This window comes from Anabrus simplex, chromosome 14 (assembly GCF_040414725.1).
Source record: "Anabrus simplex isolate iqAnaSimp1 chromosome 14, ASM4041472v1, whole genome shotgun sequence".
NCBI classification, from domain to species: Eukaryota; Metazoa; Arthropoda; class Insecta; order Orthoptera; family Tettigoniidae; genus Anabrus; species Anabrus simplex.
Window position 1 is genome coordinate 45,157,556 of NC_090278.1, and position 26,867 is coordinate 45,184,422.

Here is a 26,867-nt window from a genome sequence, read left to right on the forward strand (position 1 = left end):
CTCCTCTTGACCTTTCTTTTTCGCTACACCACTGCACCCTGCACTCACCTCTTCTTGCTGCTCACCCCCACTCTCCCCCTCACTATTTTGGACTTCTGAATCCATCTCCCTTTGTCCTTTCTTACTCACTGCCCCACTACACTCTCCTCTCCCAGTTTCTTGCGGTCCACTCTCACCGTCCACTTCACTATCTTGATCTTCTGTCTCCCGGCTACATTGCCCATTCTCTTCCGAGATGCCCTGTTCTCCTGCCACGTCCCTCCTCCTCTTCTTTTCTTCTTTCTTCTTCCCATCTTGCCTTGACCTCTCACCACTCTCAACCCTCTCGTTTTCGTCCATTTCCTTTAGCTTAGAAACTGAATGAACTCTGACCCATCGCCCGTTCGTCACCTCCAACCTCAGACCTCTTATTCGGGCCTTTAGCCCCTGGTTCCTCGCTCTCCAAAGGTGCCTATTCAAGATCTTCGCGTTTTCACTTCCTTCTCTTCCCATGTCTCCTTTCACCCCTATTTTCCGCCCTTGTAAATTCTTGCTGTTTCTTAACACAGAATCTGCCATTAGGGTTGAGAACAATGTAACCCTAATTGGCCTCCGACCTTTGATTCTACCAACTCTCTCTACATCATCAATGTCTACCTCACTAAAGTTTACCTTCATAACATCACGTATAGCTTCCACCACCTTAAATATCAGCTCAATCTTGCTCTCTCTCGCCCCTTCCTCAATTCCATATAAAAATATGGCTTTTTTCAATCTCTCCTGCCTGTACCCCTCCGCTTCTTTCTTCATCTTCATCACCTCGTCTTTCAGATGCTTCACTTCCCCTCTCAATAACTCGATTTCTTTCTCGTTATTGACCACTCTCCTGCTCGATTCCTCTGTCTTCGTTTCAAGCCATTTCTTCATGTTCCCTATCTCCCTTCTCTGCTCCTCCATCATGTCCTTTATTTCCTGCACCTTATCCCATTGACACTTTTCCTGCATCACTTCACTTACAACCACCCTGAGTGCGGCCAAATCCTCTGCGCTAAATTTTCCACTGGTATTTGGGCCTGGGTTTACTTCCACCCCCCCAATAACCAGTAACACTGCTATCACTGTCACCACCAGCACCGCTTCACTCATTTTCAATCCGTCCGTCACCAATCCATTCCTGACCTCCTTCTTCTGCCTTGCCTGCCATTTCCCAATAGCGGCCCGGTACTGTTCAATGCCAACCATGTTTACAGCACGCACTTCGCTACGCAACCTCTCTCCTCGACTGCTCGAGCTAGACTGTGCTATAAAATGTAATTTTTTTCACAATATTAAGTGGCAAGAGAGATTTTGCTCATTCTTTTAAATTAATTGATGAATTTATATGGTATATTAGCTAGATTAACAAAGCATGGTGCTATGTACCTAATGATAAGTATGGAACCAGTACTTTGAACTATGTTTCTGATATCAGGTGATGTAATTTACTTGGCAGAATTAAAGTGGCTAAGTCTTTGCCAAATGTTTGCTAGACTTTTGCAAGAGAAAATCTGCAAATTTCTGGAGGATAAATGTCACACGTGAAGCCTTAGGGAACCGTGACTGACTGATTGTCCCACAAAGCATTTCTAATCAGCATGAACTTGGTATTTCACAAGGTGAATATAAACTTATTAATGATGCATGCTTTGCTGACAAATCATTCCTGTTAAAATTAAACCACTGGGAAGAAAACTAAAAATGCATTATAATGAAATTACCTTAGTATAGACAAGCCAACGTAGAAAATGTCTATAAATAGCAGCCAAATTTCTTATGAAAAGACAAAGTATATGGAACACCAAATATAGAAATATCACTTAGGTAGACAAATTTCAGTATCTAGGTGAAATTATTGAACCAACAGTTCAAGCTAACAAAGAAAGAATTGCAATACTTCAATGAGCATACAACATTACTCGGAACAGAGACAATAAGAGAACTATATTAAAAAAAGCAAATTGCATCCAGGAGGTAGTGGGTTCAAAGCTCACTGTCAGCAGCTCTGAAGATCGTTTTCCATGGATTACTATATTCTAACCAAGCAAATTCTGAGGCTGTACCTTAATTAAGGCCACGGCCACTTCCGTCCCACACCCAGCTCTTTCTTATCCCATAATCGCTATAAGACATAAGACAGTAGTTTATGCATCTGAAACTATTGTAAGAGGTAGCGAGTCTCGAATAAAGATGATCGGAAAACAAGAAAGGAAAGTCAGCAGGAAAATCTTATTACCATGATGTGAAAATGGAATTTGGATGAAAAAGAAATCACACAAAATGGATAATAAGAGGCTCACAAAGAACATTCACAATAATTAGCTAAAAGACCTAAATGAAACTGGCATAGATGATGAAACCATTCAAGATAGAATTTTAATTCAGAAACACAGTTTTCTCTAAATATGGGACGGACTGCGCAACGTAAAAAGGAGTACAGCGAGAGGATGAGGAAATATTGCAAAGAGAAGAAGAAAAACAAAAAAGTCCAAACACACTCCTTAATTGAGCATAACAAATCATAAAGAAAAAGACAAGCCTCAAAAAGGCCTTGGTGGGCCGGAAGTAGGCACGCAGCTCTCCCTCCATAACATGTACCAAATGGGACAAGAAGAATTTTGATCCACAGAACTTTCTTGAATTGTGTCTGCTATCTCTTTGTGAGGTGTAATACTTCCACATGGAAATTTTGTCGACTGACAATTATTGTATGATATACAAGTTTTGTTCTCTTTAACCCCTTCACACCGACCTCCATACGTCGAATGGACATGCTGCTGACTTCCACTTGTGGTATAGACCCTTGCAGGCCTAAATTTATTTTCTTCTAACTTGTAAAGTTTTAAAGTAGTTGAGATGGAAATGGAAGATGTCTGCCCTCTTTGTACATATGAATCAGCCCAAATCAGTGTTTCTTTTTTTCTTCTAAAGTGTTTGAAACAGTCTGACGTCTTTCTGGTTGAGAGCATTTAGGTTTAAATTTCTGCAACATTCCAGGGGATATATGTTTCAATACAGGATGTTTCTGTATGTAGATTGATTGTAGAAGTTGCCATCTTTTCACTGATATGAATGTTGACATCATCTGGTGAGAATTCCTACAATTCCTTCTACACCTTCAAACCTCTTAACGAATTGTGTTTACTTAACTCACTGTCACCTTGAAATATGATATTGCATGGTGCAGAGGGATGGCTGGCCATGCAGTTAGGGACACACCGTTCTAGGCTTGGATTCGGGAGATAGTGGGTTTGAACCTCACTGTCGGCAGCCCTGAAGATGTTTTTCCATGGTTTCCCATTTTCATGTCATGCAAATGGTGGGGCTATACCTTAATTCAAGTCATGGATGCTTCCTCCCCACTCCCAGCCATTGGATATCTCATCATCACCATAAGTCCTGTCTATGTCGGTGTGACATAAAGCCAGTTGTAAAAAAAGCATAAACAGAAAGATGGCACGGTGTAGTTTGAATGAAAGTGAAATAATTAAGTCGAATAAATCACATGTTAAGAGCACTATACCGGACTGAACTGAGTAAACCAAAAGTGAATGCATAACATAAGAAATGGGAGGGCATGGTTCCTGTAGCCAAGTAACGGGACAACAAAACCTGCCAGACTTTAGTCCCTCGTCCAAGTAAATTAATCGTAAAATGTGACAAAAAGTGTGGAAAATGTCGAAGATTAGTGAAAAATGGAATGCTGTGTGATTCATGTGATTGATGGTGGCATTATGAGTACGCAAATTTCCCTAGAGACGTAAATACTAATGAAAATGTTGACTGGATTTGTGAGCAGTGTTCGGAATGTTGTAGTTGGCGACGGCTTTGACGATGAAGCACCGAAAATAAACGATGAGGAATTAAAGTAGAAAATCAAGAATTAAAAGAAAGACTGCGATCACTAGAATTTGGGACTGACCATTCTTCGAGTGATATACCAGTACCAGTAACAAACTCGAGCACATGGTGTCAAGTAGTTCATGGATGGCCGGCTAAGAAGAAATCTACAACTGAATTTCTGGAATAAACATCAGAATTAGGTTTTCTGCCCTAAATTCAGGAAGAAAGTGATAGCGCTTGTGAAACCAAATCATCGCGAACTGCTGCCGTTGCTGTGCTGAGGTTAAAAATTAGGCATAGATTTCAGAATCAAGACCCAGCTAGGCCTAAATCAGCAAAGGTAGCTGTGTTTGGTGATAGCCAAGGAGAGGGAATTGCGGGAGTGATACACGACTAGAATATAGCAGCAACCAGAGAAATATATCTAGGAGCTTCTGTCAGTAATTGACCTGGAGAATGTAGAAGAAGCAACTAGGAACTCAGGAGCGGCGATGCAGTGCTTATCATCGGTGGGACGAATGGCATAGCTCACAACAACGCCAAGAATGTGAGGTTACAACTTCAATATACACAAGGGTAGCTGACTCACACTAACGTCGTCGTAGTGAATATCTCCCACAGGCATGATTTGAGTAGAGACTCGTGCATGACCATTGAAGTGGACAAGGTCAATATTGTTAAAATTTGTAAACATTTTTTGAATACCCAGCTTATTGAAATGCAGCAGTTTCGAGAGACACTGTTATACAAAACATGGCCTCCATCTAAACAGTTCAGGTAAATGAAAGATTGTTAATATTGTTCACGTTTTTATTAATCACTAGCTGTAGTACCTGGCGTTACCTGGGTAGTTTTTGAATATTTATCTTTAGTATTTGTATTACCAGTTAGTTAAGTGTGAAGTGAATGCTTATTGAATTATTTTTGAGATGTTGATTTTACCTATTATGTAGTTTTAGAGTTATTTAGATGTACCTGATTTCAAGTTTTAGATTATTTAATTTTCGAGTAAAACGTTGTCCTTGTGAAAGCTAGAATTGACTGAGAAGTATCTGATTCCTTAAAAAAATAGTATTAATTAAATGTATTTACCTGTCATACTATACATTTGACGTACACGATTTCAGCTGTCATTGAGACTGTCACAATCAGCCTAGTGACGCCAAAAGCAGTGGATTCAACACTAATCTCGGTCATTTTATACTGTATACTTTTAAGCCCTTCTCAACTCCTGTCTCAGTGGAGACTGAACGTCTACTTAAACGGTATCAAGAGCATCACAGTTCGTATCAGAGACACATAAACAATGGATTTTGACATTAATATCGGTTATTTTCCATTATTTTTGCACGTCAGCCCCTCTCATTCCCTACCCCAGCAGACACAGTGATTTTTCATCTGCATAGTATTTTTTCTAGATGGTAAGTCATGTGTGTACCAAGTTTCATCGAGAGCAATTCTGGAACATACCCACATACAGTACATCCATATGATCCGTTATATTTACATTCATTTTCACCCCTGCTCAACCTCCATACTGATTGCGGCTGAAGTATGACTTAACCACCCAGAGTGTCACAGTTTAACTGTGTGACCTCATAAAGAATGTATTCGACATTAATATCAATCAAATTCATTAATTTTTATATTTCACCATCTCTTTTAGGAGTCCTGGGGGGTTTTAACCCAACAGTATTTTTTTCAGATAGTAAGTCATACATGTACCAATTTTATACGAGGGCTATGCTGGATGAAAAACAAATAAATCCGTAATTTCGGTCATTTTGAACATTTTCCTTTCCAACTCCTCTAATATTCATGCCGATGGGGACTGAACGTCACCCGGAGAGTCATTATTCACTTCAGCGATCTCGAAAACTATGGACTCTACATGAATATTTGTTGTTACCTATTATTTCGCCTGTCTTTCTGTGTTGTTGCTATAATTCACCCTTGCCCCTAGGGGTGCTAGGTGTATCTGTCCCCCACAGTAATGTTTTCTATAATAGTAAGTCGTGTGTATACCAAGTTTGGTTGGGAGGTATGCTAGAACATACACACATACGTCTTTAAACTGTGTCCCTTTGGACATTTTCTTTTCTTTACCAGTTCTCACCCACATGCCAAATGGGGATCAACTTGGACTTAAAAACTACAACCAGAGTGTCACTATTTATCTCAGCGACCATGAAAAGTATGGATTGTACACTATTTTCGATAATTTTGTTATATCACTACCCCCTCGCCCCCACCCCAAAGGGGGCTGAACTTGGACTTTAAAAAATTCCAGAGTGTCACTATTCATCTCAGCAACCCCAAAATGTATGGATTGACACTATTTTTGATAATTTTGTTATATCACTTCCCCCTCACCACCCCAAAGTGTGCTGAACGTGGACTTTAAAAATTTCCAGAGTGTCACTATTTATCTCAGCGACCCTGAATAGGATGGATTTGGCACTATATTTGAATAATTTTTTACATCACCCCCCATGCCCCCTCCCAAAAGGAGGCTGAATTCGGACTTGAAACAATTCCGGAGTATCACTATTGATCTCAGCCAATGCGAAAAGTATGGATTCAACACTATTTTCAAACATTTTTATATGTCAACCCCTCAGCGTCCCCTAAGGGTAGTTGGGGTTTCTTACCCCCATGCAGTTTCTCTCCTGATACTAAGTCCTACATGTACCAAGTTTGGTTGAAATCGCTGCAGTGGATTAGGAGGAGATGTAATACATACATACATGCCTTGCCCGTTGCCCGGGTTGCTTTTGAATGTTTACCTTTAATATTTGTATTACCAGTTAGTTAAGTGAGAAGTGAATGCTTATTGAATCATTTTTGAGATGCTGATTTTACGACCTATTATGTAGTTTTAGAGTTATTTAGATGTATCTCATTTCAAGTGTTAGGCTATTGAATTTTCGAGTAAAACCTTGTCCTTGTGGAAGCTAGAATTCACTGGGAGGTATTTGATTCATTCAGAAAAAGTAATAATTATATGAGGCGTCTAGTATCAAAACCGGCCAAGTCACAAAATTTACGAAAATGAGTTAAGGTTATCAATTTGAAGTAGAAGTATAGCACTATCAGGTGAAACAAGAATATGCTTTAAAATCGTCCATGTCTTCATGTTACAGAGCACTGAATTCTCAGTCATGCAACAGAATCGGCCAAGTCATGCAGCCAGTGAATTCAAAACCGGCCAAGTCAAGGAACGAGCGACAATCTTTATGATGCAGCATTATTGTCTGGAACCTTGTGTTGTTACATTAAGCAACAATGTGATAATATCAGTAGGCAAAATCGTTCCTTGTAATGTATATTCTTTGAAGTCATAATATTTTGTCTTTTGTTCGTTTGCAACACTGATTTACGTATTCACGGGCTTCTTACCGTCATTGGCGCCAAAGCAATCCTATTTCCGGTGTGCTCGTATTTTGTCATTATTGTGTGCTGTAACGTGGATTTTGTTCCGAGTGGTGAACTGAAAAATTTACTTTCATACCTTGTGCCACATAATGGAAACATCAATAAATGAAACCCCCAGAAAGAGAACAAGAGATACGTAACAGTGGAAATCACAACAACGAAAACGAGAGCAGTAAGAATAATATTTCATTTAATTTTACTACAGATTATTGAAGTTTCTCGTTCGATTCTTGAAGCAGTTAGGTTGACTTTAGGTTGATGTCTTTTCAGAAATTAGCCTCGCAGAACTGCCAAACCTAAAATATGAGGTTCTATGTTTCATTTTTCGAGATTAAAAAAGAATTCAAATGAGCACATTTGAGAAGAAAATAAGATGATCTAACTATGCATGTTTGTGTGAGTGTGTGTTCTAACTCACATTAAAAACCATAGCAATAATAATATAGTGTCAGAAATCTTCCACCACTGCAGTTTTATAAAACTGTAATATTAGCAAGTGAAACAGCTTTCATTGGTCATGAGAGTTCCAAAACCGTCTCTGAAGTCTGCATCAACAGTCCATGAGAAATGCCTGATATTGTATTATAAATAAGAGCAAATTGAAGACTTTCAACAACAATATTACTTAGTATGTTTGAAGAGTACCTACCTTAATAATGATTCTGTTAACATAAGTGACTATTATTGACGATCATTTTATTTTACTCTGTTCAAGATCTAGGTAAACTATAAACTTTTAGTGAGAGAAATCCTATTTTGTATTCTCCTCAGCTTTATGATGTTCTTCTTCGTTTATTATTATCTCATTTATGCTGAAATGCTTTTTTTAATTGCAATAAAGAAAAGTAATTAAAATGTCAATTTATTTTCATTTAATTGCCTTTTTTCACAAGCGTTTGGAATTTAAAAAGAATACAGTTTTACAAAAACAGACTGAAATTGTACAAAATTGCAACAAAAACGGCCAAGTCAAAATTTAAATTAACAAAAAAGATGGGTTAATTATGAGTTAGATTTCTCAAAACAGTGGAACTTAAATATTAAACCATTAAGGATATAATTGTGAACAAAAATCTTTTCTGACCATCATTGCTTTGTATCTGCAGGTTTTTCATCCATATTGAAAAACATGCCTTGAGTGACTTGGCCGGTTTTGATACTAGACACCTCATATGTATTTACCCATCATACTATACATGACGTACTGTGACAGTCTCAATCAGCCTAGTGGCCCCAAAAGCAGTGGATTCAACACTAATCTCGGTCATTTTATACTGTATACTTTTAAGCCCTTCGGTGCTCCTGTCTCAATGGAGACTGAACGTGGACTTAAACTGTATCAAGAGCATCACAGCTCGTATCAGAGACATATAAAAAAATTGATTTCAACATTAATATCGTTTATTTTCCATTATTTTTTGCACGTCAGCCCATATCATTCCCCATCCCCAGCGGAGGCTGGGATTTTTCATCTCCATAGTATGTGTACCAAGTTTAGTTGAGAGCAATTCTGGAACATACCCACATACAGTACATGCATAATATCCGTTATATTTACATTCAATTTCTCCCCTTCTCAACCTCCATACTGATTGCAGCTGAAGTATGCCTTAAGCATCCAGAGTGTCACAGTTTAACTCTGTGACCTCGTAAAGAATGTATTCGACATTAATATCAGTCAAATTCATTTATTTTTATATTTCACCATCTCTCTTAGGAGTTCCAGGGGTGTTTTACCCCAACAGTATTTTTTTCAGATAGTAAGTCATACATGTACCAATTTTATACGAGGGCTATGGCTGGATGAAAAACACATACATCTGTAATTTCAGTCATCTTGCATATATTCCTTTCCACCTCCTCTAATGTTCATGCCGATAGGGACTGAACAACGACATCCGGAGATTCATTATTCACCTCAGCGACCTCAAAAACTATGGATTCTACATGAACATTTGTTGTTATCTATTATTTCGCCCGTCTTTCTGTGTTTTTTATAATTCACCCTTGCTCCTACGGGTGCTAGGTGTATCTGACCCCCACAGTAATGTTTTCTATAGTAGTAAGTCATGTATATACCAAATTTGGTTGAGAGGTATGCTGGAACATACATACGTCTTTAAACTGTGTCCCTTTGGACATTTTCTTTTCTTTACCAGTTCTCACCCAGCTGCCGATTAGGACTGAAATTTACCTTAAACGGCATCCAGAGTGTCACACTTCATCTCAGCAATCCCGAAAACTATGGATTAAAATTCAGATCGAAAATTAGATGTATGGCTTTTCAGGCGTTTGCTCTATTATCCAGCATTTCATCTTAGGTCTGACACCAGACTCGTCAGAGTGGGATGTGTCAGACCCTACCCACTGATGCTGGGGTGTATGCAGGTGAATTTGTCAGAAGCCTATTTATGAGGCACAGTCTGACAACTGCATACGGGAGATAAAACTCCACAATGGAATTAATGCCCGCCTAGCAATTCCAAATGGAAATTCTAAATTCCCATGGAGGGAATTAGATATTTTTCCACCAATAGAGCATATGCAGTTGTCAGACTGTGCCTCATAAATAGGCTTCTGACAAATTCACCTGCATACACCCCAGCATCAGTGGGTAGGGTCTGACACATCCCACTCTGACGAGTCTGGTGTCAGACCTAAGACGAAATGCTGGTTAATAGAGCAAACGCCTGAAAAGCCATACATGTAATTTTTGATCTGATTTTTGATATGCTCTATTGGTGGAAAAATATCTAATTCCCTCCATGGGAATTTAGAATTTACAACTATGGATTAGACAGAGATATCGGTCGTATTTGGTTAATGTTTACACTTCACCTCTGCTTTAGAGGCAAGGGGTCTCTTACCCCAAAGGCAATTTTTCCAGACAGTAGGTCCAATTTTCATTGAGAGTTATGCGGGAATATATACATACACGTCCATTATCTCGGTCGTTTTGGAAATGTTGTTTTTCACTTCTTTTTACCGCTATGCGAAAGGAGGCAGAGCTTGGACTTCTAAAGAATTCAGAGCATTATTATTCATCTCAGCGACCCTGAAAAGAGTGGATTCGACACTATTTTATATTATTTCTATATCTCACCCCCTCATAGGTGTGCTAAGGTTGTCATACCTTCACACACTTTGGCTCCTGATAATAAGTCATAAGTGACAAAGTTTGTTTGAAACCGCTCTTGCAGTCCCGAAAAGTATTACCCCGTAAATAGGATTGTCCTCCTTTTTAAATTGTTCGTTGATACTGCATGGTTTCATTGCAGAAAAAATTTTCTTAGTTTGCTTTCTTCCAACAAAACAATGCCAATATAGCAATATGATTCTCATACACTCCTCACTCCATCTTTTACTGCTGCCTGCTGTTGGCACACTGCAAGCCGGTTACTGGCGGAGTCATGATGGTGACCTTGTGGACGATGACATTCTGTGTTGCCACTCTTCTTCATACTACAGCGCATGTAGCTTTTACTGACAGAACTTATGGCAGTACCGTGTATGATTTAGTTTTGAGGTAATTTATTTAATTTGATAGCTGTAGAACCTAACTGTTATAAACTGATCATTAACTTGATGGATTTGTTGCAGGAGCCAATTGAAGAATTCTCCCCAAACAACACAGTGGAGATAAAGGTAGAACCAGATCTTATTTTTGATGATATGAGTGTGGAAGACGAAGATCCAGAAACAGGGAAAGCAAAGAATGAAACTCAGGTGAGTAGTCTTACTTCTAACTTTCTACATATTTGTTTGTAATTTTGTTTTTTTTCACACATTAGTAGTTAGCATAGTTTTCTTCTTTCTGCTATTTATTTAACATTATCTTAATGCAGGCAGGTCTTATGGCAGCAGTGGGGAAGGAAAGACCTAGGAACGTTGCTTTAATCCAATGATGTGAAAATGAGAAACCTCAGAAAACTATGTTCAGGGTTGCCGTCTGTGGGGGTTTGAACCTTCCATCTGCCAAATGCAAGCTCAGAGTTATATCATCCAAACTCTGTAGCCAACCAGTTCCTACTTTTTCTGATTGGATTTAAATATTGTTTATTCTGACTGCTCATTCCTCAAGCTCACCCTATATTTTGAGTTATGTGAATACAGCTTCTTGTCTGAATGGCACAGCATATCCCAGGTTTGATTCCTGGGCAAGTGGAGTTAATTTTACTGACTCAGAGACTGGGCAAGTCTGTTTGTTCCAACATATACACATACCACATAGCAAGGATACCATCAACTATCTTGGACAGGTCTCATATGATTTGGTTTTGAGTGGAACACCTACTGAACACAAACACATATGAATGCAACTATATCTTAGCTATATCCTCATTTTTTTGTTTTGGTACTAGTTTTGACCATTTTTGGTCATCATCAGACATCACAATCATTGGTACATAAAAACATTAAACATCTGAATCTGTTCAATTACATAAACTCTTGATAAAATAATTATACATAATAAAACTTTAAAAAACACTCCAAGTAAGTCTGTCTAATGATCTTGACAGTGACAATTGTAATTGTAAACTCTAACAGTCTTGATTTAACATTGGTGTGTCCGTGATTGAAGCTTGTAATTTGTGGTAGTCACCAAACTGAGGTGTATGACCATGAATGTGGGGGACATCCGTAAAACCGATCCTGACGGATGGTTGTCAATGCATCGTGTACTTTTGAAACCAGAAACAATGTCTGGAAAAGAAATGAAAAGAATGAACAGAAGCAAAGAAAGAACTGGGGAAGGAGAAAATTTAGTGTAAAACTTACCCCCCCCCCCCCCCCTTACCAATAGCTTCAAGGGAACTTTCAGGCTTCCTTGGGTACACAAGAACTATAGTTGAATTCTTTACTTTAAAATTCTGATAACTTTGTGTCAAACTTCAGCACATAAAATGGCAGCCATGATGGCTAACAGAAGACAACTTTCCGGGTATGAATTTTTCAAAATTGATTGAAAATACTTCTGCATACAGTGCGATCATAAATATATGTCATTAAAGTTGTTCATTTTGTATAAGTGTTAAGCAGACTGAAAAACTTATAAGTTGTAGTTTGAAAAAAACAATTGTTATTATAAATTTAAAAAAAACAGTTTTGATCCAAAATGTACAAAATCTCATTCTGTATGCCCGTAGAAGAATATGTCCCCAGAATATTTGACACCGATTTGTATGCACCCTGCAACCTATGTACAATATAATGTACCTCACATGTTCTCTTATAGGACCTGCAGAAAGAATCCAGTGAGACTGCAGCAACTGTGATAGAGTAAGTTACCATTTCCTTATTAGCCATAAAAGTGTGTTATGCAATATTATAGTAATAAGTTGATTTACCATCAAGCTCGAGGGAGGGACCTGGAGCCGAGTGCGTGATGTGCACTGTCCAGATATGTTGCATACAAGGTTATTTAGACAGTCAAATTAAAGCAAAGAAAAGAATATCTCATTTCTCAGTGATGATGCTAATGAAAAACGGTTTCTATGGACTTGTGATCATTGTTGTTTTAAAGAGCTTAAACATCTAGGTCATCAGCCCATTTGGACTTGTTTTAAATGGACTACTCTGTTTGACACAGTTTGTATTAAAATGAAGCAACAGGGAAGTATTGATATTCTGTTGAAAAAGAAAATTATTATGTTATTCCTTAAACATTGAACTATGTAACTTGAATAATTGTGTGGTGAATAGTTATGAGAAATGAATGTTGTTGTGGTTCTTAGGGTCATCAGTCCATACTCTTGTTAGATGCAGCTTTACATACCACCCTATCCTGTGCTAATATTTTTATTTCTACATAACTATTACATCCTACATCTCCTCTAATCTGCTAGTCATATTCATACCTTGGTCTACCCCTGCACTTTTTATTGCCAACATTTCCCTCAAAAATTAATTTTTTCATTTGTACGTCTTCATCTCATCTTCAGCGTTATTCTGTAACACCACATTTCAAATGCTTCTATTCTCTTCTTTCTGAGCTAGTTATTGCCCATGTTTCCCTTCCATACAATGCCATGCTTCAGACGAAAGTCTTCAGAAATGTCTTTCTAATTCTTATACCATTGTTTGAAGTGAGCCTCCCTTGCTTGTTCTAGTCTGTCATCAGCAATTATTCTAGTAGCCACTACTTCCTTCAAGACTTCACTTCGCAATCTAATATTTCCTGCATCACCAGACTTCATTCAACTGCACTCTATTAACTCTTTTGGGTTTAATAATTTTTATCTTGTACCCTTCCTCCAAAATTATGTCCATACCATTCAGCCGTTCCTCCATACTCAGATAGAATAACAAGTTCGTCAGCAAATCTCAGAATTTTGATTTTCTCTCATTGAATTTTGATTCTTTTTCTAAATTCCTTTTTTGATTTTCTTTATCACCTTGTCTGTGTAAACATTGAAAAGCCACGAACATACTATGCTGGCATAGCAGGGAGAGAGGTGATACTCCCACGTGGCGCGTCCCATGTGGCGGATAGGGAGGGTCCTAACTGGCCTGCCGGCCGACTTGTGGGAAATAAAATACCTCTCGCGGACCAAACACACAACCTCCTGTGGGTGGGGGACGCAGACAGAAAATACACCCATGGTATCTTCTGCCTGTTGAAAGAGGCGACTAAAAGGGGTGACCAAGGGATGATCCAATTAGAACCATGAGACTACCTGTAATTATTACCATCACGCAGGGAACACCATGGGTCGCATTTACTGGCGCGTAGTACCACTATATTTGGTACGCAATAGGTTTGTGATTAGTAGCGACAATGTGTGAATCAGGAGGTGGGTCCTACCGTACCTGTGATTCGTACCCCTATATGAGCCTTACCTATGCTCAGTTCCCACTATGTGAGGAATTCCACGGGATAGTACAGGTCCCTGTGGTTAGTCCACTTATGTGAGGAACGCCATAGGTTTGCATTGCCTTTATAGGTGTGAGTTGCCTGTAAATAGCATTGTGATGTGCGAAACACCATAGGTCTGTTTTACATGTGCACATTACACTACAAACTGTAGCTTTGCCTCACTCCTTTGTGAATTGTTGCTTCTTCCTTCATTCAGTTCTTATCACTGGAGACTGATTTTTGTACAAATTGTAGATAATTCTTCTGTTTGTTTTGTGATTCCAATAACCTTCAGAATCTCAAATAGCTTGGTCCAATCAAACTATTCGAATGCCTTTTGTAGATCTACATATTCTGTGTACATAGTTTTGTCTTTCTTAATTTGATCCTCTAAAATTAGACATAAAGTCTTTTGAACCCAAACTGATCTCTCATCTCACCTTCAACTTACCTTTTCATTAGTCTGTAAATAATACATGTTAACACTTTTCAAGTATGAGATACTAAAGAAATGGTGCAATAGTTTTCATACTTGGCAGCAGCTGATTTCTGGGGAATGGGTATAACAACATTCTGTCCACTTCTCCTGTGTCATACATCTTACACAGTAAGGGCCAATTTCATCAACCACTGCTAACGGAGCATTAATTAACACCTTGTTAATATTTTAATGTGGCATGTAAATTACATTTTAAGAACACAAGCTTGTTAACTAAGGTGGCAAGTGAGCAGCGTGTATCATTAACACTATTTTGTTCTTCTGATTGGTGGCAGGCATAATGCTATTCACTATTCTCTTTTTTGTGTTGAGTAAGAGGTCCCATTTGAAATTGAACTTACTTGCTTTTGGGACGAGATTAGTAAATTAGACTATGCACAGAAGAAAAGTTTAATGGGAAGTGACTGGAAATATCCTTTGCGGAAGTAATTTTAATACCCTGGAAATTTTCTTAAAAAAAATTACTTTTGAAATGTGGGAGTGTTATAGGATATACACGCATAAAGGTAAAATAAAAGGCGGAAAATTAGTTAGCAAATAATTCGATAGGCAGGTGAATGTGACCACCTGGGCAGCAAAACAACAACCTGAAAATAAGCACAAGAATTTTTGATTTGAAAGACATGTTGGAACAGTACAAGACTAGAGGTGGTAAAATTGTTGAAGCATCTACATAGGCTATATGCCTTCGAAGATGATTGCATTAATCGGCAATCAATTTGAGCCTCTTCGTAATTACGACACCTTAGATACAGAATATCATGTCAAGTCACCATAATTTCTTTACAACGATGTGTATTTCTGTCCTGTATGGTATTCTAAAGTCTCTTCCATGTGTCAGAGTCATTCACATCATAATGGCAGATACCAGTGATGTAATCTGTGTATCAGAGATACGTACATAAGTTAATATTCCATTAACTTATTTGTATGTAAGAAATACTTGTGTAGAGAGTGCTGCATTAAATTAATGGAGAATTAATGGTGTGTTAGCATTAACAAAGGTTAATGAAACAGCCATTCTGTTAATAAAACTGTTAAAGCAGTTTAACGCAACGTTAAATTGATGAAACAGGCCCTAAATGGAATAACCTCCCCATGCTGGTTTCTCCTACTGGAGTGTCTTGTCCCTATTTAGGTTTCTCAGGGTTCTGTCAAATTCTGATGTCAAAATCAACACATTTTTCTTTTTCCAGAAACTTATCATTTACTTCTTTTCCAGGATACACTTGTTTAATATCTTCCTGCCTTTTTTTGGCCTTGACTTTTCTTCTAGAAGTGGTTTTCCATCTGAGCTCCCATATTCATACATACACCTAGCTTTCCTTTCTGCAGAGATTTGTTTGATTTTCCTGTATGCATAATGAATGTAACTGAATATTTATAACTTTAAGCATGATTGTTATGTACTAGTGAATGAAAATAGGTAATTCCAAACCAAATGTAATATCAAAAACACACTATTATGAGTTGGCTGTCAGTGGACGCACTGGGAAGTCATATTGATCATCATTGCTTTACGTCCATAGGTATAACCCTAAAGTGCCCTACACGTGTCCCCCGGGTGGTGCTAAGTAAGCAAGAACATTGGCTGCTGGACCAAAAGAAATTTTCTTGCGGATATCCCAGCAAATAGAGGAACATAATCATGAGTACAAACGGTTCTTCTCAGAACCATACAACAACAAAGGACCTAGGACATTCACTGACAATATTACAACTAAATATTGAAGGCATAAGCAAGGCAGTGAGTGATATAGTTTCAAGAGTGTTGAATGACAACCAAGTGGATGTAGTACTGCAGAGACCAAAGCCAACTCCTGTCCTGATGTAAGTTGCCAGGATACAGTCTTGTGGCAGCAACTTTCCATGAGAGCTATGGAACAGCAACTTACGCTAAGAACAACATCGAGCAGGTAGAAGCTTTAAGTACAAGCATGGTTAATAATATATTCACCATCAAAACTAGAGCTGCTGGCATAGAAGTTATCAACATCTATAAACTTCCTTCCCAGCCCTGGGTTACTGAAGCCATCCAGAATGTGAAACATCCTACTGCCATCCTAGGGGATTTTAAGAGTCGCCATACCATCTGGGGATATAAAGATACCAATTCTGATGGCAATACTATACTAGAACGGGCAGAGGGTGAAGATATTTTCTTGATGTATGATACCAAAGAGAGAGGTACCTTTCACCCTGCTAGATGGAAACATGACTATAACCCAGACCTCTGTTTCGTTTCCAAGGACCAGCATGGGAGATCTGTCCCCTGCAGAAGAAAAGTGTTAGACAGTTTTCCCCAAAGTCAGCACAGACCAGTTCTTCTGAAAGTTGGTATAGAAGTTCCAATTATAAGATCAAATCCAGTGTCCAGATGGAATTTTACAAAGGCTAAATGGGATCTCTTCACCAGTGAGATGGAACACAACATCCAATGGATTCCACCAGCTCTTGAAAACTATAACCGTTTTACTGGGCTGATGTGTTCTATAGCAAAGAAGCACATTCCCCGAGGATTTATAAAGGAATACATGCCAGGGTGGAGCGAGAGTTGCAATGAGCTGTAAGAAGAATACCAACGCAGCAATCAAATGGATGATGCTGATGAATTACTGCATTGCTTAGACTCTGCCAGGAAGGAAAAATGGCATACATTGACGTCTAGTATTAACTTCCAACACTCCAGCAGAAAAGCATGGTCCCTCCTTAGGAGCTGGGTAGTAGTGCCCCTAATTACCATAGCAAGAACTCTAAAATAAAGCCGGAACATACAGCAAACAGAATTGTTGGCTTAACCAGAGCATTAGAAGACACAATAAAAGGATGAAACAAGGCAAATCTTAAAGGAGCTTAAGATAGATCTGGGGCCGATGACCTTCGATGTTAGGCCCCTTAAAACAACAAGCAGCATCAGCAAGATAGATCTGTCCAAAGCTGAAACAAACTCGCAGTTCTCCGAGGATTTTTCTGTTGCAGAGATCTCAGCTGCTTTGAAGGAAACAAAATCGGGGAAAGCAGCAGGCTTGGATGGTATTCATCCCGAATTACTGACGCACAGTGGTCCTAGAACTATGGAATGGCTTGCTAAATTCTTTAGTGACATCCTAATGAAAAGGAGGCTCCCACCTCTTCCTAGAAGAACTAAAGTAGTTGCTGTTGTGAAGCCTGGGAAAAGTGGCCGTAATGTGGAAAATTATCGACCTCTTGCTGTATTCGGGTAGAGCTGATGGAACGCATGAACATGGAGTCAGTGTAATACTTTCAGCGGAAGTAGCAAGGTGTCTCAAAAGTTTCACACCCGTATCAGCCAGAGTAATGATGTTACAGCTGAGTGCTAGGCCTATTGACATAAACATAATACAAGTGTATGCACCTACAATGGACAAGGAAGATGAAGAGGTAGAAGAATTCTACGAAAGCATAAATGGGATTTTGAAAAACCTTAACAAACATGATCTGACAATTGTGATGGGGGATTTCAATGCGAAAGTGGGGGAAGGTAGGACATCAGACATTGTAGGGCCGTTTGGACTAGGAGAGAGGAATTCCAGAGGGGATGATCTTGAAAGTTTTGCGATGTCAAATGATTTAGTGATCATGAACACTTGGTTTAAACTCCCACCTAGAAGACTATATACATGGAAGTCTCCAATGGACAAACCCGGGAAATGTGTGAGAAACCAGATTGATTTCATATTGGTAAATAAACGTTTCAGGAACAGTTGCACCGCAGTGAAAACCTACCCTGGTGCAGATGTCAACTCAGATCACACACCACTTGTTGGAGTTTTCAAAGTCAAAATGAAGAAAGTGAAGAGGAAGAACAGGCAAAACTACAATTTGAGGAAAATCAAAGACCCAATAATGAAAGAGAACATGCAAGTAGAACTTAACTTGAAGATTATCACAGAGGAAAACATCACCAGCAATAATGTCAAATTAGAATTAACTAAAGTACAAAACGCCGTTCAGCAAATAAAAGAGAAGTACATGAAACCAGAGGAGAAAAAGAGAAAGTCATGGATGACAGATGAAATACTGAACCTAATGGAGAAAAGAAGAGTCAATAAAGGAAAACCTGCAGAATACAGAAAGATAAATGCAGACATCAGAAGAAAGATCAGGGAGGCAAAAGAAAACGAAAAAGTGGAGCAATGTGAGGAGATTGAGTTATATCAAAGTAGGTATGACAGCTTCAATGTACACAGGAAAGTAAGAGAAGTAACAGGGAAATACAGGAATGGCACTGGTGGAAAGTTAATAGATGAAGCCGGGAACTTGATGGTGGATTTAGAAGACAAGAAAAAGATCTGGAAAAAATATATAGAAGATTTATTTTATGACACTAGATGTGCTTTTACACAAAATACAAATGAAATAAGTGGCACAGATATATTAGAAGAAGAAGTTCAAACAGCCATCAATCAGATGAAGGACGGAAAGGCAGTGGGACCAGATAAAGTAGAAGCAGAGTTCTTAAAACTGATGGATGAACATCATGTAAAATGGTTGACCAAAATTTTCAATCGAGTTTATGTATCCGGGAATATTCCATCGGAATGGCTCAAATCAGAGTTCATCACCTTGCCAAAAAAGCAAAATGCAAACCAATGTGGAGATTACCGCACAATAAGCTTGATGAGTCATCTCTTGAAAGTGTTCTTGAGAGTGATACACAGAAGAATATACAGACTGTGTGAAGATCAGATAGCCCCTAATCAATTTGGGTTTATTAAAGCAGTAGGTACGAGAGAAGCCTTGTTCAGTGTGCAGGTCCTCTTTCAGAGATGTAGAGATGTAAATAAGAATGTATTTGCTTGTTTAATAGACTACCAGAAAGCCTTTGACTGTGTAAAACATGAAAAATTGATGGATATTTTGAGAAATATTGGAATGGAGGAAAGAGATCAGCGAATCATCAAGACGCTGTACTGGAATCAAACAGCGGTGTTGCGTGTTGAAGGAGAACACACCGAAGCAGTCAAAATCCTGAGAAGAGTGAGGCAAGGATGTATCTTGTCACCTATACTATTTAATTTGTATTCAGAATACATATTTAGAGAAGCCTTGGAAGATATAGAAGAAGGAATTTTGATAAATGGAGTGAGATTAAACAACATCCGGTATGCTGATGATACAATTGTATTTGCTGATACTATCCAAGTGCTACAATCAGTAATGGATAGAATTGTAAGAGTCAGCAGCCAATACGGGCTTGAAATAAACACCGCAAAGACAAAACTCATGGTTATAAGTAAGGAAAATATTTCCGGAATAAACTTGGTTATAAATCAAAAGAGTATAGAAAGGGTAAAACAATATACATACCTTGGAACCATAATAAATGAAGACTGGGATTGCTCACAAGAAGTCAAGGTACGCATTGGAAAAGCAAGAAGTGTGTTCCAGAAAATGAGTAATGTGTTTAAAAGCCACAATCTAACTTTAGGGACTAAAATCAGACTTCTGCACTGTTATGTATTTTCTGTTCTTTTATGTGGTGTAGAGACATGGACCTTAAATAAAAACACAGAGAAGAAGCTGGAGGCCTTTGAAACATGGCTTTATAGGCGGATCCTGAGAATATCTTGGACCCAGAGAATTACAAACGTGGAAGTAATGAGAAGGATGAACACAACACCTCAGTTGATCAAGATAGTGAAATGCCGAAAGCTGCAGTATCTGGGACATATAATGCACAACACAGATAGATACAACCTACTCCAAAAAATACTCCAGGGGAAAATCAACAGCAAAAGAGGTCCTGGAAGAAGAAAAATATCTTGGCTTGACAATCTTAGAGGCTGGTGCAATACGTCATCAGTTGAACTGTTCCGCTCTGCCACAAACAAGACAAAAATAGCCATCATGATCTCCAACATCCAAAACGGATAGGCACGGAAAGAAGAAGAAGAATTGCTCTACTGATTATCTGCTACAAACTACTAGAGAGATTGATCTATAACCAAATCTCGGCTACAGTACTTCAGCACATTCCAGTTGAACAGGCATGATTCAGATCAACAGGAGCTGTTGTGATCAGTTTCTGGCACTAACCAGCCATATTGAGCAGGGCTGTTGCTGTATTTGTTGATTTATCATCAGCCCATGATACAGTCTGGTGAAAAGGGATGGTCCTGAAGTTCCTGAAAATTATTCCTTGCAAGACCCTTGCTCAACAACATGCTATGGAATCGCCTAATTCAAATACATCTCAATGGAAACAGAAGCAAATCCTACAGATTAAATGATGGGTTGACGCAGGGTTCTTGCTCCACTTCTCTTCAATCTCTCCACAGCAGATCTTCCACCTACTGCATGCCGAAAATTTATATATGCTGACGACATAGCCCTAATAGCACAGTCCACAAACTTTGAGACCGCTGAAGCCATTCTCACACAAGATCTCCTAAAATGGATAGATACTTCAACACCTGGCGATTGAAACCCAATGTAAACAAAACAGAGATTGGTACCTTCCATCTACCGGGCGAGTTCCGTGCTCGTAGAGGCGCGCGGCTGTGAGCTTGCATCCGGGAGATAGTAGGTTCGAATCCCACTATCGGCAGCCCTGAAGATGGTTTTCCGTGGTTTCCTATTTTCACGCCAGGCAAATGCTGGGGCTGTACCTTAATTAAGGCCACGGCCGCTTCCTTCCAACTCCTAGGCCTTTCCTATCCCATCGTCACCATAAGACCTATCTGTGTCGGTGCGACGTAAAGCCCCTAGCAAAAAAAAAAAGGTACCTTCCATCTAGACAACAGGAGTGCCCATCACATTCCACAAGTTCAATTCAGAGGCCAACAGTTAAAATACTGTAGATCGCTCTTTGACGTATAAAGAACACCTCTGCAGAACAGCAGCAAAGGTTAAAACACATAACAACATCCTTCACAAACTCAGTGGCACTAGTTGGGGAGCAAATGCTAATGTCCTCCGAACAACAGCTCTTGCCCTAGTATACCCAGTTGCAGAATATTGCAGCCCTGTATGGATCAACAGCACACACACACACAGGAAAAGTTGATGTCCAGCTGAACGATACCATGAGGACAGTGTCTGGCACACTCAAATCCACACCACTTAAATAGTTGCCAGTATTAACTAACATCCATCCTCCTCACTGTCGAAGGCTAACTGCTCTGTAGAAGGAATACTGCAAATACACTCTTGCCAATTCATCAGGACTGCCACCCTCAGAAGCATGGAAGATAAAAATCTCGGCATCCATCATGGCAACTAGGAAAAAGGCTGGTTGAGTCACAGTACAACATGAATAATGCCTGGAGGGAAGAGTGGGCTGCTTGAAACCCTGACCAACTAGGATTGATATCTGACCCTTGTAGGAAACTTGCTCGGTTCAACTTGCCAAGAAGTATCTGGGCTTCGTTGAACAGGGTGCGGATCGGTCTTGGAAGATGCGACTTCTGGCTCCACAAGTGGGGAAAAATTTCCAGCCCTCATTGCGACTGCGGTGACGTGGCTCATACAGTCCACCATGTTGTAATGATGTGCCCACTTCAGAGCTTCCAGGGAGGATACCACAAACTTCATGCGGCATGTGAAAAAGCAGTGAATTGGCTAAATTCTCTGGACATTAAATTATAAGTTTATTACCATCGATTGATCCTTTGTCCGATTGTTGTTTTTATCTACTTTAAGTGTATATAGTTTTAAGTGTACATATATATATAGTTTCTCTGTACCCTCTATACGCCATACGAAATAAATAAACCACATCCTCCCGCAGTACAACGGGGTATGTGGAAATGGTTAGAGCAGGATGAAAGGTATGCACATCCCTCTCCGCAGTATCCCAGATGTGCTCAACAGAATCAAAGTCGGTTGACCTTGGGGGGCCAAACAAGCATCCTAAGGTCCGTGAAATATTCATCAAACAAATCGGCCACCATGGGCAACTGTATTGCCTTTCTGCATGTAGAAGTCTTTGGCAGGGTGTTGGAGGTGATTATATGTGTACACATGGGATGACAGCTGATTCACATATTGTTCGCCAGCAGGCAATACTGGTGGTTTCACCAGAGGTCCCCTTTCATAGTTGCACTTGTTCACTTTTTAAGTGGCTGTACATAAATGGCTGCCCATTGCGTACAGCACAGATTGTATATAATTGTAGATTGCTTAGTTTATAGATAAGGTAGTTAATTTTTTGTCTAAAATTAGTGTATGTTGTAGCCAAATGATGATTAACGCCAGAGAATCTTGCAAATTGTATGCAGCATATTACTCTAAAAGCATAAGGGGTGCTCTACTGAACATTTTGTGATGGGAATCCTAATCTCAGAGAAACCGGCTTAAAGAGATCAAACACTATTTCCTGGACCATTTGCTGCTAATTTTTACATCTGGTTTAGATTTAGTTATTATGTTATTTACATTCTTGCCAAACCTGAGTTAATGTATCATTTTGTACTCCACAATGATTGCTCAAAATAGTGGCCACCAATCCTCAATGTACAAATGACACCAGTGTAAATAATGCCAAAAGATTGATGGATGCGTTAGATCCCAATCTCCTTACGCTGACTTCCAAGACCCTATGTTTGAAATCTCACTATGTTTGGCAGGGAATCCTATATTTGCTCTTCAATTTTATTGAAACATGCATTATGTGTGCACATGACACTTAACTGAAGTATTGAAATTAAGATATATTTTCAGAGTGGAAACCTCATCTGAAAGCACCAGGTGCGCGAGAGAGGATTCGGGTAGAAGTAAGAAGGATGTTTGCAAGTCCTGTGATTCATGCGGTAGGAAGTTTACTCGCCCCGAACATCTGAACCGTCATAGGCTAGTTCACTCAAGGGAGGAAAATCATCGGTGTACTGAATGTGGAAAAACATTTGCTTATTTTGCTAGTTTTAAAAAGCATCAGTCATCACACACTGGAGAACGTTTATTTTCTTGTTCAGAATGTGGAAAGTCCTTCCGACAAAGAAGTACTTTATGTGATCACTTATTATCCCATGGAGAAAGGCAATATACATGTACAATTTGTGGGAAAGCGTTCATTCGCCGCCATCATCTTGAAGGACATTTATTGGTTCATACAGGAGAAAAGTCACACCGCTGCCTGACCTGCGGTAAAGCGTTCTCCAGGCGGAGTCATTTAACAAGCCACTATTTAGTACATTCTGGTGAGAAGCCTCATTCTTGCGAGACTTGCGGCAAGAGATTTGCACGGAGAGATAATTTGAATGTTCATTTATTACTTCATTCCGAAGAAAAGTTGCATTTATGTAGTGTGTGTGGTAAGACCTTCTCTCAACCGCGCCATCTGAAGACCCATTTATTGCGTCATACATAACCCCATGTCGCCATAGCTGTAGTAATGCAGGTTTATTTCTCATTCGGAGATTTCTGTGAATTTGTGCACATCAGCATCCGTTGATATTCTGCTATTTTTATATTATATTCTAATATGATCTATATAATTTTCTGCATTTTTTATTCAAACTGCTTTACCCTCATCCATAAATCTCAGAAACTTTGGTCTTTCTGCAAAGTTTCTTTATAGAACACCAACAAGGTTTGGCATGTTGTGCAGGAAGTCAGACTGATCAGATTTCAAGAAGGATCCCCTGCCCGGAAATGCATGATTTGAGCGCTGGAGAGCATCAGTCTGTGAATGGTTGTGACAGTTTGTTCCAATTTGGTGTCAATACAGAAGGCATGGAACCTTTTAGCCATCTGTGCTGCAGATAGATGACTTCACCCTAATAACATTCCTGCCTGTCTGTCTGTTAGGTCATCAGCCCAGAGGCTGGTTGGATCCTCAAATAGTACCACCAAAGGTTATGCGGTTATAAGGAAACTGCAAAAACCAATGGCAGCACCAAAATGAGACGTACTAGGCAAGACGAGGAGTGAGGTAGTTCGCCATTGCTTTCCTCACTGGGTCAGAAAGTGCTCATGTGCGCTATATTCCTCCACAGAGTCCTACTGCATTACTTGTTTACTGTAGTCTGTTGGTGCAGTAAATCTTGTTGGTCTAAGCTCGCAGTGGCCAAAATTACCTTCATGCTGCTATGTAAACATAGCCCGTAGTAAGGTTTAACAGTTCGCTAAAAATCGAGAACGAGCTGTGCACACATTCTGCCAACTGCATCATGCTTCTTCACATGTTACGAGAGTATTTCAACAGATGGCAGTATTGTCTAAGTCAGGGAATTTACGATATAACTGATGAGTGTGCATTAGTAGGTGTTATCACTCAATGTGCTCTAAAACGTGGCGTGTCGCAGCAAGCAAGTGCTTGATAGGAGTTATATTTTATGTAATTGTAATCCCTCACATCTAAAAAGCAGAAAACTTTACTAATATGTAGATATTCTTACGTATGAAACGCGCGGGAACAAACAGTAAACTGTAAAATGTATTCCAATCGTAATGAAGTGCAAGATGTTGTTTCGAATTCCTATTTCGATGTCAATATTTCCGTTTGTGAATAAAATTACAATTACATACCTTCTATATCATGTTCGCTAACATCATCATTTGAGCCAATATTGTCACATAAAAATAAATAAAATTTCATAAGAGGTCCCATTTTCGTTCATATTACTGTTGTTATTATTATTATTGAACAGTTATTATTTTAAATCATATTCATTATAATTGTTTTGTAATTGCAATGCATATTTTACATGATCAATCTAGGGAAAATATAACAATATTTCAGAAAACTGTACTTACTTAATAATCAGCCAGACTTTTTCACTTTGCAAAATATATTATATATAAACAATTTTAAAATCTCCGGTGATAGCTGACGTGAAACAAACAACATTTTTTAAAACTAGATGCTCAAACAAGCAGAAAGAAAAAAGAATCGTGCAGATATCACTGTCAGGTACAGAGATAATCATTTTCAAATCCTTAGAAATGTCCAGTCCAGAACGGAAATGACCGACATGGTGCTTGCATACAGCAAAGTGGATTGCAAAGGTACAGCTGCTACATGATTGTATGTGGAACATTTTCCAAACAGATGTACCTCACATCATTCCACGTTTGCGGCAATTGAGAGACGACTAAGAGAAGCCGCACAGTTCCACGTAGGTAGTAGGAAGTGTATCGTGTATGACACTCCTGTAACGTAAGCAGAGGACCTTATTGCTCGAGTCCACGGAGCGATTGAAACTTTTCAAAGACAACCGCACATATTGGGTCATGTGCACGAGGCTCAGCACCGCCAGTGTAGGCTCCACAATGATGTAGGTGGTACACAGATCGAACCCCATTTGTAATGAGCCTGATGTGCTACTCATGTTGAGCTTATTGACAACATGCAGAACGCACTCCCTTCTCACTCTTCGATGTGCCACAGCGTCAAAGCCATGGGTCCCTTCTTGAAAACTGATTTTTGCCTTCCCCCACAATATACTAAGCATTGTCGGTGCTTTTGGGACATATTGTATATGATCACATCTTCAAGGATGAAATCATTCCCAGAAATAATGAGAACCCATATTTTTTGAAAATGGTGAAAAATAGCTTTTCTGGTACTCAATTTCTAATTTTTATATCTATTTATGAACATAAGATTAAAGTACATAATGTGAATATACGTGATTTTCTAACTTTCATCTTCATCAATTTTTTGTTCTATTTCCACCATTACTTCCATTTATTTCTAAATTAAGTATACCATCTGAAACATGGGTTCTTATTAGTTTGTTACAGTTAATAGATTCATAGGAGTTTTAGTGTGTAAGGTTTATTACTTCTCGAACTTTACGAGAATAATGTATTAATGTATCCTTGAATAAAATTATTCATTGTTAGGTCGGCTATCTTGCCTAAATAATTAGTCTGTTTTGCAGTAGAGAGCAGGACAGATAAAATGTAATAATTTTTGTTTCATCACATTAGGAAATGAAAAGTATATATTCGTATCAATTTTAGCCACTTAGACACAAATATTTTATAAAATATAATGATTTAATGAAGCTACAAGCGTAAGGCTTTTAGGTTAATGAGAAGTAATCAAAGGTCTTCCTAGAATCTATGTTTCATTGTGGTCATAAAACATTTCTAACTATATTAAACAAGAGACTGCTATCGAGATAGTCCACAGCGGGGTTTCTAATGCGTAACTTCTTTGAATGCCATCCATATTGAATTATTGTGGCTTTTTCACATTTAGCACAAAAACCGTTCAAATTAGTCTAGCAGTATTCTGGTTTTGAAATG

The 26,867-nt window shown here is 38.9% G+C and overlaps 1 protein-coding gene across 4 annotated transcripts in view; it reads left to right on the forward strand.

The window, feature by feature from the left end:
* LOC136885483 (gastrula zinc finger protein XlCGF8.2DB) overlaps window positions 1–24,106 on the forward strand; it is a 45,949-nt gene extending 21,843 nt beyond the window's left edge. For all 4 annotated transcript variants that reach the window (XM_067158063.2, XM_068230223.1, XM_067158061.2 and 1 more), the window contains exons 3-5: window positions 10,894–11,019; window positions 12,530–12,573; window positions 23,334–24,106. In XM_067158063.2, the coding sequence (XP_067014164.2) occupies window positions 10,894–11,019; window positions 12,530–12,573; window positions 23,334–23,979 (816 nt within the window). In that variant the 3' untranslated portion in view covers window positions 23,980–24,106. The remainder of the gene's footprint in view (window positions 1–10,893; window positions 11,020–12,529; window positions 12,574–23,333) is intronic.
* Window positions 24,107–26,867: the final 2,761 nt, after the last annotated feature.